This window comes from Opisthocomus hoazin, chromosome 2 (genome assembly GCF_030867145.1).
Source record: "Opisthocomus hoazin isolate bOpiHoa1 chromosome 2, bOpiHoa1.hap1, whole genome shotgun sequence".
In the NCBI taxonomy this organism is placed as follows: domain Eukaryota; kingdom Metazoa; phylum Chordata; class Aves; order Opisthocomiformes; family Opisthocomidae; genus Opisthocomus; species Opisthocomus hoazin.
Genome location: NC_134415.1, coordinates 125,732,659 through 125,748,210, shown reverse-complemented (window position 1 = coordinate 125,748,210; position 15,552 = coordinate 125,732,659). Strand labels below are relative to the sequence as shown.

The following is a 15,552-nucleotide window of genomic DNA, read 5'->3' as shown; positions in this document are numbered from 1 at the left end:
TTGTGGTAAGAAATACAAATTGAAAAGTCATTTTGCACCTGAAATGTGACTTTTCTTAAACACCTTTCCAGCTTTCGTCTAGAACAGTATTGTTATTTCTTGGGAAATTCAGAATGTGCCTAATTCAGGTGCAGGTAAAAATGGTGCATTCTCTCTGCTTTATTCTTTTGGGAGGATTTTAAATAATAGCGCAGCGACGTGCCCTGCGCAGGGCATTTTACTGCTCAGATGCTGAAAAGCTGCTCTGCCCAGTTTGCCCAGCCCTCGGAAGGAGCAGCAGTAAAGGAGATCTCGAACCTCCAGCCTGTTAGCCTCTGTAGTTTACATCATCAGCCTGTTCTTGTTGTCCTAAACCAACTTTTCATCATTCATCAGTGCACCTCCAGCATCTTCTGTAGCAGAGAAACACCCAAAAAACCTGTAGGCTGTTAAATTACACTACAGCGATGGTAGCTGATGGATTTCCCTATGGATGCTGTGCAAGAGCGGCATCCATCACCCTCGCTCTCCTCCTGCGGTACCGGAAATCAAATCCTTGTGTGATTTTTGAGAAATCAGGTTGTGTCTTTATGTGTCTGTGTGTGTCTTGAGCGTGGAAGTCTGCAGCCCAGCTGGTTTTGTGCTTGATGTCCTGCTCCTAAATTTTTAATGGCCAGAGCCCCCATGTGCCTTGGAGGAGAGCTGGGTCTGCTTCAGGTGCGACAAACAGACCGTTGTCTTGAGCCGAAGATGGAAGGCACACCTGACAGTAGCACTTCCACGTTCGTGCCCACGGATGCAGTCAGGCAGGTGATGGCTTCCTCCAGTTTAACAGTGGTTTTGCCTTTAGTTCGCGGGTTTGAGTTTGTTTGTCCGAGCTGACGTGCTGCGGCTGCGGCCGGGCGGTTCCCGCAGCCAGGGGCTGGGAGGGCGCAGGGAGCAGCTCCAAGAGCCTTTCCTGGCACTCGGATAAACACAGAGACTTTTTTTTTAATTCCAGGGCTGGGTCCAGCATCGGTGTAAATCAGCACCGGCTTCCGTGGGTCTGTGTGAGCTGGCATGAGGAGGTGAGCCGGCTTTGCACTTTTTTCATAGAACCATAAAGGTTGGAAAAGACCTCTAAGATCATCAAGTCCAGCTGTCACCCCGACACCACCATGCCTGCTAAACCTTGTCCGAAAGTGCCACATCTACACGTTTTTTGAACACCTTCAGGGATGGGGACTCCACCACTTCCCTGGGCAGCCTGTTCCAATGCCTGACCACTCTTTCAGTAAAGAAATTTTTCCTAATATCCAATCTAAACCTCCCCAGATGCAACTTGAGGCCAAATTCTCTCCTCCAGTGCTCTGGGGTCTTGCTGTGGGGGCACTTATGTGCATGAGAGTGGCAGGACAGGGTGGTGGGTGCCACTGTACGGTTTGCTGTTCCTTGGGCAGCTCAGCTTCTCCGTGAAGCTTGTGGGAGGTTGCTGGTGGAGGAGGACAGAGGATGGCAGTGGTGATGTCCGGGCGAGCTGTCCCCGTGCATGACAAAACCTGACCTCTGCCACGTCTGCGAGCGTCCGTCCCAGCAGCTGGGGGCTGGCAGGGTGCCACCGTCTCCATCGAGGGAGGAAGGGGCCGTGGGGACTCTGGGCAGTGCCAGAGCCCGCAGAGCAAGCAGCCAGCAGCTCCTGTGCAGGAGCTCTCACTTGGAGAGTGAGCAGCAGTCAGGGAGGTTTTATCGGGGCCTATGGGGCTTTTTTTCCCCTCTTGGCTTTTTTCTCTCTTTTTTTTTCTCTCTCCCCCCCCCCCCCCCCCCCCCCCCCCCCCGACCTTGACTTGTCCTTTATTAGAAGGCTGCCAAAGTGGGGGAGCTGAGCTGGAGGAATGTGGGGCAGCTGAAGGAAAGAGTCCTTCACACTGACGCCTTTTGTGTTGCAGGGTGTAAATGGCTGAGGCTCTCACTGGAATGCAAATGCGTGTTTTTCTGCTGATCTGAGCCACTTTTTTCCCAGTAAACAAGAGCTCTGCATGTTTTAAAGGCTGCTTTCATCTGACATTTTGTCGTGGCTTAGTGCGAAGGTGATGCTGATCTCAGTGATTCGGTGATAGTGCATCACAGCGAGCACGGACAGCACGCGGGGCTGGGGAAGGACGTGCATCCCCCTTGTCGAGGTGGGGAACAGGGATTGAGAGAAGCAATGGTGGAGCTGGGCGATTCCCAGCCTTCTGAGTGGTGATCATCCTGGGTTAGGCCAGGGCCTCCCAGCCATGTCTCAGGACGCTTCCATGCGCTCATCTTGGTCGCGTTCCCCAGTGAGATACTCTCCAGCCAATGGAGGTGTCACTGTTCCTTTCTTGAGCTCAGAGTACTCTGTTTTGTGCATCCCCTGCCTGATTTGCCACTTGATTGAACAAAAGAGCCAGTTCTCATCACCAGGGCATGGGATCGCCCTAGTTCCTACACCACGTACCATAACGTTTCAACATTCACCAAGCCTGGGGGAAAAAGCACCCCAAAGCGTTACGACAGCATTTACCCGAGAGCCCCAGTTCTGGTCCCTGCTCTTAAATGCCCCATTTTAGGCACTGAAGCAACTCTTCTTATCCTCTGATTGCTGGTTTGGGCCTGGAGCAGGACCTGGGTGGTGGAAAACCTGTCTGCTGTGTGGGTGGGACGTGGGGATGCCAGGTGGGAGCAACAGGAGTCAGCAGGAGAAGGCGCTTGAGTTCAGTCTTCCTGTAAGCCATGGAGCTTCCGGATCCAAGGGCTAAATCCAAGTGTACCTCCCCCAGAAGGAATGTCCCCTCTCACTTCTCGGCAAGCACAACTCCGCTGCAGAAATGTCCCACCACCACTAACATTAGCTGTTTTCAAAGAGATGAAGTGTTTTGCCTCCAGCAGGTAGGAAAAAAGGGGAGGCCAACCACTAACAACAGCCAGAGATGGAGACTTGAGCATCTCGTTTCCTCCTAGAGCTGCCTGTCAGAGGATCCCGCGTGTCCCCAGCAGTAAGTCACAGCAGCTTCTTGGCTGCTGTAAATCACGCCAGCAAGGTTGATATGTGGAAGCCCAGTTGGCATTGCCACCCATAGTTCCTACCCCGCAGAGCCAGCACCGGCTGCTCCAGGAGAGGCTCGGATGGTTGTGTCACGGGGTAAAGTACAGGCAGGCTCTCCCTGCAGGTTCATCTGACGCGTGTTACAGTCCGTCAGCGTGTCACCTATATCTGAGCTCATCGGTCTTACAACATGCCGGGGGGAGGACACGCACCCTGAACCCACCGTGTCTCTCCCCACCAGCTCTAACAGCAGCCAGGACGCAGGGTCCTGTGCAGGCGTCCGCGTTGCTGACGCTGGCTTTGGGGGAGGTGGGGGCCGTGCTGGCAGAGCACCCAAAACCTCCTGCTCTGTGTCCCTCTCAGCCTCCCAGAAGAACTTAGGTCAGGAAGGACTGCTGGAGGTCACCTAGTCCAAACCCCTACTCAAAGCAGGGCAGGCACGGGGCTGCCTCGGTTTTGCGTGTCAGTGCCGGATGCCTGAAGCAGGGTTTAATCCCCCTCGCTGTGAATTATTTTTTCCCCTTCCATCTAGACTGATTTTCCCCTGCCGCTTCCCGCCCCATGCTGGGCACGTCCGTGTCAGGAGAGGGGGGGGGGGTTACTTTTCCCTGCTGGAAATCTCGATTCACCTTATCCCTGGCCGTACAGGCAGCAGGGAAGGGGCATGCCCAGCGTATCCCCCCTCTGCGCAGCTTACCCAGAGTAAAGCCCACCCCTCGGCAGGGACACGCAGGGGTTTGGGGCCAGATGAGGGGCTAGGAGGGAGGAAGCGGAGGAGCACGAGCGCTCAAGGATTGGGGACAGGCTTTGGGAAGAGCGGGCTGAAGCCAGGGAGCGGGACCACTGGCAAAGCGACACGAGGGGCTGCGCAGAAACTACCCAGCTCCTTGAAATCCCCCTCGCACCACCGTCGCTCCTCCCCATGCTCTCCCCAGACCCCTTTTTTTCCCCCCGTTATCAGCAGCCAGCGCACCACGTACCTGGTGTACGGTGTCCCAGCCGCCCTCGGCTCCCGTCCCGCTGGCCGGAGGAGCAGGACGGAGCCTTCGGCCACCCACGACCCTCCGGAGCCAGACGAGAGGCGGCTGCTCCTGCGGACGGACGTCTCTCTCGCAGGCAGACCAACTGCCGGGCTCTCCCCAAAGGGGAGGGACCAAACTTTGCCTTAGTTTTCAGATGAGACAATCTTTCTGGGAGAGATCTTCCCCGGGCTTGGAAAACAAGTTTCCGGCACGGAGCCATTCCCAAATAAACACCGCGTGTCCCAGAGGTCCCCGCGGCTGCTCGGCTGCCGGGTTGTGCCTTCCTATATGGCAGGGACGGGTTTGTATCCGGGCTCGTTGGCGTGTGGCTGTGAGTTTCTGGCTTTCCTCGCGGTGCTGCCGAGCGTGGCGGCGTGGGGCTGGATCAAGCACCGCCATCCCCATGAGAAAATCCCCCCGGCTGGGTCGTGAGGTCCCACGGAGGAGCTGCAACGGCTGGGCGAGGAGGGGAGGCCTTCGGCTCAAGGGCCCTCCATAAAAACAAAAATCTTTTCATCTGGCCTTACGAGCAGGGGATAACCACCCCCTAAGGCAGCTGGTCCCGCTTTTGGGTCCCGCTTCTGGGGCGGTTTGAGGTGGATCAAGCGCAGGTGCTTTACTGACAGGGCAAATCTGCACCCCTGTGTTTGCACAGCCACGGCTTTTCCCTCCCTCAGTAATGCAGAGTTTGGGGAATTAACCCAAAAACCTGCACCAATAATAAAAATGAGTTTTCAGACATAGCAACAGGTTGATCCAGGTAAGGAGGCTGGCAAAGGGGTGCAGCTGGAGGGTGGGGGGAAGGTAAAATTTGGCATTTGGCTCGACCTAAATTGCTTGTGAAGCTGCACCCATAGATTGTCTCCTTGGAGAGCTGGTGAGCTCTCGGGGTGGGGTCCATTCACTTCCTCTCCCTTTGCGCTCAAGATCTGAGGCTAGCAGAGCACAAAGGTGCTTGAAATTTAAATTAGATTTTTAAACTTTGAATTTTATTTGCATTTCCTTGGAAAAGAAGAAGAAAGTTGTGTGAAAAGGTCCAAGAGGGTTTTTTTTTTCCCCTGTATTTTTGTCCAGTGCTCATTACAGTGACGGGCTGGATGCATTAAAGTGTAACATTTCCAGGACGGATTTAGGGCTGATGAAAGACCTTGGAGGACAACTCAGAAGATGCCAAGGAACAGGTTCTTCAAGGTTGGTGAGAAGCAATGAGGAGGAGGAGGTGGTGCACCAGTGGTTAAAGTAACAGAGACATACTAAAGCCAATGATACTTCTGTGGCCCACTGAGGAGCTCCAAAATTTATTGCATTTTTTAAAATATTCAGATATTGCCAGACGTATGGGAGTCAAACTCAGTAGAAGTCATGTATGGGTCTGTCTCTTGGATCTGGTCTACACAGTCCAACCACCTAAGTCCGGGGACCTGCTGAAGCAGGCTGTGATTCCCTCTGACCTTTGTATCTCATCTTTTTCTTATGTAAAAACAGGGTCAGGAAGGTGGTGTGTCCTTCCAGCCTGGATCTGGGATGAGTTTGGGATGTTTGTGGGAGATGGGAGCAAGGAAATGGCCCCATCCACCTTGGGATCCCTGGATGTAGCCCCTAGGCTTGCAAACCTTCCCTCTCATCAGCCTCTAAGCTGCGATCTTGGTCCTTTCCAACAATCTGAACGTGGAAATCGCACTCTTTTCAATCTGTGAAAATTACTCCATGAAGTAAAGGCAACGGCAAAGCTGGAGCAAATCCTAGAACTCTTCTGGTTTATGAGGGGGACTGGACTAATTAGCTCAAGACCAGCTGTCAATATGGGAATAGAACAGTTTTCTCCCCATTGATTTGGCCAGGCTGGAGAAAATATTGCAGCGTTTCCGTCCTCAGGGGTACCACAGTGATTTGGCAAGCTATTTAAATTCCTTGCCAGCAAAGCAGCAAGGAAATATCCCCTAGCACAGGTATAATCATTGAAATCCACAGCTTTGTAGGGGCTGAAGATCTGCTTGAGTTTCTTGATGGGGGTCTGGAAAGTGCAAAACGTGGTTATGGAGAGGAGATTTTTAAGCAGCGTGGCGTCGCTATGTTATTTGCACCAAAGAAAGTCAGAAGATACTCACGCAGACAATTCTTGCATTGCAATAAAATTCCACCAGTAAGGCTCAGCAGCATTGGCAAGGGAGGAGCCAGTTTCCATGGCAAGTGAGTACCAATAGACCGGCGGCAAATGTTTGGCCTGAGCTGGCTGTTTGTTAGCAACATCCTTGAGAAATGCCATGTGCTTTTGTCCTTTATATAAAGGGCTGCACTTTGCTCTAGATTTTCGTGACTGTAAATTAAACATCACCACTATCGTTGCTTTTTGTTTTGTTTTTTTTTTTGATAAATCCTTGTTTCTCATAGTGCACGTCTCATTTTTAATCCAGATGCTGCTTGGTCTGTTAAAATTGCTCTTGAGAGGAGCTGATACATCAGCAAACACTTGCTAAAGGACCATCACCCAGGCGTCTTCCTGAAGTGTGCAGCATGACAGAGCTCCACGAAGCCGTGGCTTTGGGGGACTACGACCTGGTGGATGAGATTTTGAGGACAGGGCGCTGCGACCCAAATCACAAGGATGCCGACTGGCACGACAGGACCCCGCTGCACTGGGCTGCTGCAAAGGGTAAGGGCACCCCCTGCTCTGTTACCGCAGCGTTAGCATCGTTAAAGGTGTTGCTGATGGTAATTGCACCTTGCTCTGATGGCGATTAGTGCTGGCGATAGTCACACCTGATATCTGATCTTTTTGTCCTTAATGAGGAAAAAGAAAAAAATACCAATTTAAATGGCAACTTTGGCTGCAAAATAATGAATGGGATTACCATCAAAGTGATTTTTTAGCTTTTAAAATATACAGTTTACACTCTGTGTACATACAGCATGTTTGCTTGTCCCCCACATTACTTTCTGGAGAGGTAGCTTCATGCAGTACACCTGCACAAATGAGCAGAAAGTCAAACCAACTGCATTTATACCAGATATTTATCAAATCTGATATAACAAAATTAATACAGTGTGTTTTACATCACCCTCCATTTATCCTGCCTGGTCAAATGAACAAAACAGGACCAGCATTGTTTGCAGCTCCCATTTGGTCCTTCACCATCAGAAGTGTCTGTTAAAGTCAAATATCCCTTTGCAGCCCCAAGAAGAGGTGAATACAACAATATCTAGCATATAACTGTCCACAGTGTAAAATGGAAAACTGAACAAGTACTCTTCGGTGCTAGGGTGCTTGTTATATGCTGGGCTCTCACATTGTAGCATCTGTCTTTGCTCAGAAATCAAGAGTGGTTTGCTGGTTTACACCTGACACCATGCTTTACTTCTGCCCTGATTACTCATTTGGCAGCAGAAAAGGGAAATGAGCAATTTAAAAAAAAAAAAAAAGCTGTTTCGTGTATATATAGCTATGCACCAACATTGCATGTAGACAGTTAGTGTGATTAAAAATGTAAACTGTCAAAGCATGAAATCGGGGAATGAAGATTTATAAATGCTACAGCAGCCTCCGATAAATCCAAAACAATAAACACTGAAAACCATGGCCGGCAAGAAAACCACATTGCCATAGCAATAAGCTGTTCTGAAAGGATGAGGAGGGGCTGGCATGGCCTAGCTGCCGTTGGGAGCCGTCTAGTTCAGTAAAGGCAGTGCGAAGTGGCTAGAAATAGCTTTTTTTTTCGCTTCTTTAAGCAATTTCACAAGTTAGAAAAATGCGAAGGTGAATGAAAACAAATAATTTCTTTATCTTGTACCTTTGTTTTAGTAAAGCTGTTCACAGGCTTTCCAATTTTTAATTGTTTAAATTTTAATTTGCATTGAACTAAAAACCAAAATGAAACAACACAATAGTCAGTAGCCAATCAGTCACTGACTAATTATTTTAATGGTGGTTTTGTTGTAAAATGCTTCTGGAAGCGGTCTACACTGAAAAAAAAAAAAATCAGCATTTTCCAACATGTATCATTTATTTGATAAATCAAATGGCTAGGGCATGGGTAAAATCCATCATTATACGACCGAGGGAATTATGATCAAATGTATGCAAATATCTGCTGCATCTTGATGTTATAAAGACTAATACAGCTGCATCTTCTCTCCCTGTTTTGCTGCCCAACCCAAGGGCAATCGGAGCTGGTCAAGCTCCTTGTGGGTCACGGTGCCCGGCATTGCCTGCGGAGCGACGTGGGCTGGACTCCGGCTCACTTCGCTGCCGAGTCGGGGAGGCTGGGGGTGCTCCGCACCCTGCATTCCCTGCACGCTGCCATGGACGCGGCCGACCTCTTCGGTGACACTCCCAAGAGGCTCGCGGAGATCTACGGTCACCAAGACTGCACCAAGTTCTTAGAAAAGTGAGTAGTGATGGCCGGTAGCAGGTGACGTGGCTCCAGCAATGAAAATTAAATTGGCTGCTACACAGAGGACCAGAACAAATAGGAACGTGTTACTTATCTTTCCACCTAAAGCCTACTAAAGCCATCAGCAATGAAGTAGTAGATAAGGATATCTGGGTTTTGTTATGGGGAAGCCATTGGGAAGATATTCATTTACTCCACCTCCTTCTGTGGTTTGCCTTGGTATGTTGTCAAAATCGTTACTACTTCATGACATCATTGTTTTTAGAAGGATACTACAGAGTGATTGAGCAATGGAAGTGAAAGCAAGAACTAACAAGTATTAACCCCTTAGGGTGGTGAATGCTGAATACACAGGCTGAATGGTTTAAGAACAACCCTTTAGGAGGTAATGTTAGTGTATGGATCTCATTTGGCTTTTCTTGTAGTGAGAACAGAGCCATCCTTTTTTTTTTTTTTTTACGTTATTATTTAGAATTATACCATCTGATCTGTTAGTAGGATGGCCACATATTACTTCCAAATTTTGGAAAACTCTTTATTGTCTTAACTCTTTATGGTTATCACTGTGGCACCGTGTGCAGCTAGTAATATGCCTTTAAAGAGTTCCCAATTATCATTGCTGTTTTTCAGCCACGGGTTTGGCTCACAGATATTTTCATCCTTGCACAGCTGTTTCCTTGGATCAGGCTGGTGTCCTCCAGATCTCTGAGCAGTGTCCCCTACCTGCATCTCTCTAAAGCAGTGGGACAGAGCACCGCAGGCTAACCAGCCTGTTCAGTGCAGATGGCAGCCCCACAATTACCTGGCATTTAATCACATTGCTTGTAAAACCTGCCCACGCTAGACCCTGAGCGCTGAGAGCACCCAAAGGCTTTTCCTCCCCTGGGATTTCTGTGGATTTATAGTCCCGCCATAGTCCTTTACTGACGTGTTTTTTACTGCTGCCACGTTCTCAAGACTTCTTTGGCACCATATAAATCATGGATTTCTTTACAGACACATAACCAGCTCGTTGTCTCCAGCTTGCCAGTTCAGCAAAAGAGCTGCCGAGTTCAAAGTCAGGCACGGCGGCTGCACAAATGTCTGAGGTGGCCAGTGCCTACCCAATAGCACCTTTCATTAATCCACATAAGCCTTTCTGTAGAAACTGTTGTCCCTTTGCTGTGCCAGTACAGCGTGTTGGCTCCCGCTGAAACGCTCCATGCCCACCTTTAATCTTGACACAGCTTCAGTGTCCTCTCCGTAGGCAGCGACACCCAAACAGTGCAAAATCCCCCTGTACAGAGCCCAGAAAACTTCCCAGGGCAGCCGTACATTCCTGTCGCTAAGCTCTGGCTGTTATGGAAGCTGACGGGACCTTTGCACTTTACTTGCCCGCCCCACGTCCAGGACACCGTACAGCTGACGCCTCGCTGCGTATGGAGCTGACACGCTGCAAGCCCTCGCTGTTCACCACCTCCCTCCCACGCGGAAGAATCAGCTCTTATTGCCCTTAGACCTTCAGTTAAAGAAATTTAAATAACAAGTGGCTGATAGTTATGCTTTGCTTATTAGTTTTTTTACTGCCTAGACCCTAGGTGGGAGAAGCTCAGGTCTGCCAGCTCTTTGTGAACGGGGCACTTTGTTCCAGAGGAGGGTTTTCTCTTTATACTGTTGTCAGTTCTCGGCTTGCTTAGTGTTGGTATCAGAACAGGTAAAAATTGTCTTCGCGGGGCAGTGAAAGGTCTGCGGGCTCGTTGCCCTCCGTTAATCGTTTATCGCCATCGCTCACCTATTTAATGCCGTCGGTTTTGCACTAATCTCGCCCTTAAATCCCGCTTATCGAGTCCTGCCACGTCTGTAGCGTTTGCTGTGCTCATGGCTGTGCACCAGAGCCGCGGTGGAGAGGTGACAGCAACGGTGGGGGGTTGCAGGGATGATGCCGATGGGTGATACCGTGGCAGGCAGAGATGCCTGCGCTGGTGGAGGTGGCTGGGAGAATGATTGACAGGGTGATTGACAGGATGATTGACACCCCAATCTGAACCACTAGGCAACAGCCTAGGGCCATTCGTGTAGCTGACGGAGGGTTTTCTGAGGTGAATGACTAATTTAAGGTGGAAACCTTGTCTTTAAGAGCCACCACGTGCTGGCCTGACTTGCCCTGCGGCTGCATGGCTCAACCAGGAGCATGACTGGGAGAGCTTAATAACTGGGAAGATGCTTGGAGTGCCCATGCCTAGGACATTTTATAAGACACACGAAGCCTGTATGATCACCTCACAGCCATAACACAGCCTGTGGGCAGCAAAGAGTTTATCACTGAGGCTCAGAAACCCTTTTTCTAAGCCCGGTCACTATAATTTGTAACCACAGTGGATGCCTTCACCCTCCTGGAAGAGTTTCACCTCCTCATGTCAGCAAACTTGGAGGTGACTAGGAGGAATTACTGGCCTTTGTAGTATAATCACAATTACTTTCTGCTCCTTCAGGCGTGCAGAAGGTCTGGGGGTGAAGTCCACGGTCAGGCAGTGCTCCCCGGCCCCGACAGGCGCTGGGCCGTGCCGCTGTGTGCTGCAGGCAGAACATGAAGTCTGTGTGCCTGCACGCTGATGCTGCGCGGCGCAGAGGAGGTCTGCCCTCTGCTCAGCGTGTCTATGGTGTTGCTATGTAAATATGAGGGATATTTTGTTACAGAGCATCACATCAGATTTGGATGTTTGCCTCTCATGCAAAAAGGGAGAAAAAGCAATTTTTAAAATAACAGCCCGTGCCAAACGCAGGGCTGACATGCATATCTAAACGGGGCTATGAGCATCCAAATCTTCCCTTAATCCCAGTTCAGCCCCTCTAGCACCGCTGTGGTCCTTGCACGCTTCGTGTCTGAGCCCAGGTGCTGCTGGCTGCATGAACGTACGCCTGCCTACCTTGGGCTGAGCAACTGCTCGGTTCCTGGGGACCATTTGCATCAATATGGAAATATTACATATATTGGCATGTAAATATTATTAACATGTAAATATTAGGAATATTCTGCTACAGAATCTCCCTACCACTCACCGAGGTTTGCATGGACATGCAAAGGATAGGAAACAGCCTTCAAAGCACAGCTGCTTCTGAATAACACACGTATAATTTGCATCAGACTTTTTTTTTTGTGCCAGAGGGTCTGTACCCTGGATGCTGTGAGAGCTGTCGAAGTGACAGAAACCCACGGCCCGTGCCTGCTGCCAGCCTGCCTGCAAAGTGCCGAGCATTGAAACTGCACCAAAGGCTCCCGCTGCCCAGGGAGCATATATATACATATGTATATGCACACATACATATATATGCAAACCCCCATACATATACATGTGTGTGTATATGTGTGTACACACACACATATACGTAGCAAGCCCACGCCGTGCAGCACATCAGTGTGGAGCCACTGGCTTTGCTCCGTGCTCTCAGCCAGGACAGTGTTGCACTGATGTGACAGTGCTGCTGTATTACAGAAAAAAAAAAAGGTTTTTCCCAATATTTGGTAGTATTGTTGGCAGAGCTTCATAAATACTGAGTATATATGAAGTCAGACCTCTGGAGCAGGAGAAAAAGGTTTGTCTTCTCTTGGACAAGATGTACAGTTAGGGTGTCTGTGCCTGAGTGCTGGCAGTGGGGGAGTGTGGGGGGGGTCTCTGTGGAAAGAGGTCGGGGCTGCACCACACAAGACTCACAGCAGGACACAGCCTGGAGGAAACACACCATGGAGGACCGTGGTGGAGCAGAGATCCACTCTGTAGCCCGTGGAGGACCGTGGTGGAGCAGAGATCCACACTGTAGGCTGTGGAGGACTGTGGTGGAGCAGAGATCCACACTGTAGCCCATGGAGGACCCCACGCTGCAGCAGGGTAGACATGCCCTGAAGGCTTTGCAGTCCATGGAGAGCCTATGCTGGAGCTGGCTTATCCTGAAGGACTACAGCCCATGGGAAGAACCCACATCGGAGAAGGGGGAGAGCATGAGGAGGAAGGAGTGGCAGAGATGAGGCGTTATAGACTGATCACACTCCCCATTCCCCATCGCCCTGCACTGCTTGGGAGCGGGAGGCAGAGGAATTGGGAATGAAGAAGTTGAGCTTGGGAGGGAGAAGGGATGGAGGGTAGATAAAATCAGAGAAAATCATAGAAATGAAGTTGGAAAAGACCTCAAAGGTCATCAAGTCCAATTGTCACCCCAACACCACCGTGCCTGCTAAACCATATCCTGAAGTGCCACATCTACACATTTTTTGAACACCTCCAGGGATGGGGACTCAGCCACCTCCCTGGGCAGCCTATTCCAATGTCTGACCACTCTTACAGTTAAGATATTTTTCCTAATATCCAATCTAAACCTCCCCTGATGCACCTTAAGGCCATTGCCTCTCATCCTATCACTAGTTACTTGGGAGAAGAGACCAACACCTGCCTCACTACAACCTCCTTTCAGGTAGTTGTAGAGAGCAAGAAGGTGTCCCATCAGCCTTCTCTGCTCCAGACTAAACAGCCCCAGCTCCCTCAGCTGCTCCTCATAAGACTTGTTCTCTAGACCCCTCACCAGCCTTGTTGCCCTTCTCTAGACACGCTCCATCAGCTCCACGGATGCCTTCCTACCCTCAAGCAGATCGACACTCCCACCCAACTTGGTGTCATATGCAAACTTACTGAGGGAGCACTCAATTCTCTCACCCAGATCGTTGGTAAAGATGTTAAACAAGACCGGACCCAAAACAGCCCTGTGGGACACCACTTGTGACTGGCTGCCAGCTGGATTGAACTCCATTCACCACCACTCTCTGCACTCAGCCATTCAGCCAGTTCTTTATCCAGCGAAGAGTACACCCATCCAGACCATGGGCAGCTAGTTTCTCCAGGAGAATGCTGTGGGCAACAGTGTCAAAGGCCTTACTAAAGTCCAGGTAGACAACATCCAGCAGCCTTTCCCTCGATTTTCTATTGGCAATATATTAAATTGTTTTTTCCCCAAGTCTGTTTTGCCCATGACAGTAATTGGTAAGATATCTCCCTGTGTTTATTTTGAACCAAAAGCTTTTCTGTTTTTCTCCACCCATCCTGTTGAGGAGGGGCAGTGAGAGAACGACTGGGTGGGCATCTGGAAGATGGCCAAGGGCACCCTGCTACAGTGGCTCCTGTTTTTTTCAGTACTTTCTCCTGCTTACTACTGAAGTGAGACAGAAAAGAAGGCTTTTGCTATTTTTTTAAAGCAAACTGAAAGAAACTTTCAGTGACTTGAAACTTGAGGGTTGGACTAGATGATCTTCAAAGGTCCCTTCCAGCCCAAACCATTCCATGATTCTATGTTGTGTGACTTGGATGTGAAGGACAGATGTACTCATTATTTTAGTATTCCTCAGTGCACACAGAAGGCAGAAAGTAACTATCAATTTTTTAGTTTGGAGTCACTTTTTTTCCAAAATAATTGGCTGTGTCAACGCCACGTTTTGTAAAGATTGTAAAGAGAAAGTTAACAACACTTCATAGGAAAAATATTTAAGAGCTGTGATTAACAAAACCATAACTGAGATACTAAGAAAAATTAAATTCTGCCCTCAAAGGAGTGCTTTGGTCTTGATGAAAGTGGTTTTTAATTTGCTTTGGTTGTTTGCAGTGGGAAGTGTAAAGAAACACCATTGATATTTCAAGGCTATAAGGAAAACTACAGTGAAGTATGTTTATTTTCAGGTTAGCTTGTACAGTCTCCTTCACTGAAGATCTGGGACTGTGTTTGTTTAACAGAAAATATATGAATATCACCAGAAAAAATTAGGACTTTGGTAAATCAGAGATGCCAAGAGCAAATTCAGTGCTGACCTGGATATCCCAAGGTCTGGATGGATGATGGTTCAGTGTCTGACATACACCGGTGTCACATGCTTGAAATCATGGAGGTAACTTGAAAAACACAGCTAAAAACCCCAGCAACCAGAGGAGAGCTGTGAATGATTTGCATATGGAGATACTGGGCTGGGGAAAATGTTTTCCCATGAAAAATCTGAACCTCTGAGGCACAGCCTTATTTCTATGACATTGCTTATTTCAAGTTATTATTTAAAAAACAGAAATGGGGAAGAATTTTCAAGATCAATTCTGGATTTGAATGCAAAGTTTAGCAAAATTTCAGGGCTGAATTGGATTAGGATTAGATAATTTCTGAGGTTAAAAGGTCTTCTATAAAGAATAACTACGTACAAACCCTCCCAAATTCCAGTCTTCTTCAGGTCTGATGTTTTGGCATTAGGAATTTCTAGTACTTATGAATGGGCAGTACAAAAAATAAAGAAAATGGGAATGTTGTGGTTGCAGTGAGTTAATATACCATGTACAATTGCCTTAAATGTGCTTAAGTCTATGTAATGGAACACAAATTCACAAGATCAGCATTTGAGAGCTTTTTATGTTTAAAATTACAATTCTAATGGTAAAAGTGCGATCTCACCATAGATCTTTACTGAAGGTTTCCCACTTCAGCCCAGCTCTCAGTGAGTACCTGCTCAACTGGGAGGATGAACACTGTTGGATGTGGGATGAGCCTGTGTTTTATCATGTGTTGCTGGTAACAATGTTTTCACCATATGAATACACGATCCCCTGATCGTGTAGATGGGCCACCGTTTAGCGGTGAGGTGGCTGTGCTGTGCTCACCATCTGAAGATGCACTCTTGCTTTCTTCCCCAGAGCAGAGGTGGAGAGCAGAAACTATCGCAGGACAGCCGCAATGAAAGGAATCCCCTTAGACCAGAGAGATGAAGACTGGGAACTCAAGAAAGAATTGCTTGAGAGAAATCCACCGTATTCTCGGGAGAACTACACATCCTCTGCTCAGAAGAAAAATAAAAAAAAAAGGAGGAAGCAGTAGTGTGCCCTGGCTATTTGGTGTCACTGAGAGCTTGCAATGCAGAGCAAAGGCACTGGCAGACCTCAGGTGCATCTGCAGGGTGAAATACGGATGAACAGGAGAAGCAGATGGACACAAGAATGCATCTTTGTGATACACTGTAAATACTGTAATTAACAGGGGACAGGCAGAAGTACTTCTGCCTGTTTGTGTCTCTGCATGTATCAGATCTCAAATATGAGAAAGCTGCAGAAGTTATTTA

General features: G+C 48.7%; 2 protein-coding genes across 4 annotated transcripts in view; one reads left to right on the top strand and one right to left on the bottom strand.

Annotated features, from left to right (window-relative positions):
• Window positions 1–4,283, bottom strand: part of PLA2G7 (phospholipase A2 group VII) — a 16,740-nt gene extending 12,457 nt beyond the window's left edge. Inside the window, exon 1 of one of the 2 annotated variants that reach the window (XM_075414957.1) lies at window positions 4,006–4,283. In XM_075414957.1, the coding sequence (XP_075271072.1) occupies window positions 4,006–4,267 (262 nt within the window). In that variant the 5' untranslated portion in view covers window positions 4,268–4,283. The remainder of the gene's footprint in view (window positions 1–4,005) is intronic. The other variant, XM_075414958.1, reaches the window with a different exon arrangement.
• On the top strand, window positions 4,263–15,552 carry ANKRD66 (ankyrin repeat domain 66). 2 transcript variants are annotated; one of them, XM_009941817.2, is made up of 5 exons: window positions 4,263–4,348; window positions 5,122–5,238; window positions 6,462–6,700; window positions 8,204–8,432; window positions 15,131–15,552. In XM_009941817.2, the coding sequence occupies exons 3-5, from the start codon at window positions 6,562–6,564 to the stop codon at window positions 15,309–15,311; spliced, it is 549 nt and encodes a 182-aa protein (XP_009940119.1). In that variant the 5' UTR covers window positions 4,263–4,348; window positions 5,122–5,238; window positions 6,462–6,561; the 3' UTR covers window positions 15,312–15,552. The 2 variants fall into 2 exon arrangements, with proteins under 2 accessions (XP_009940119.1, XP_075271078.1); XM_075414963.1 differs by having other exon boundaries at window positions 4,327–4,378.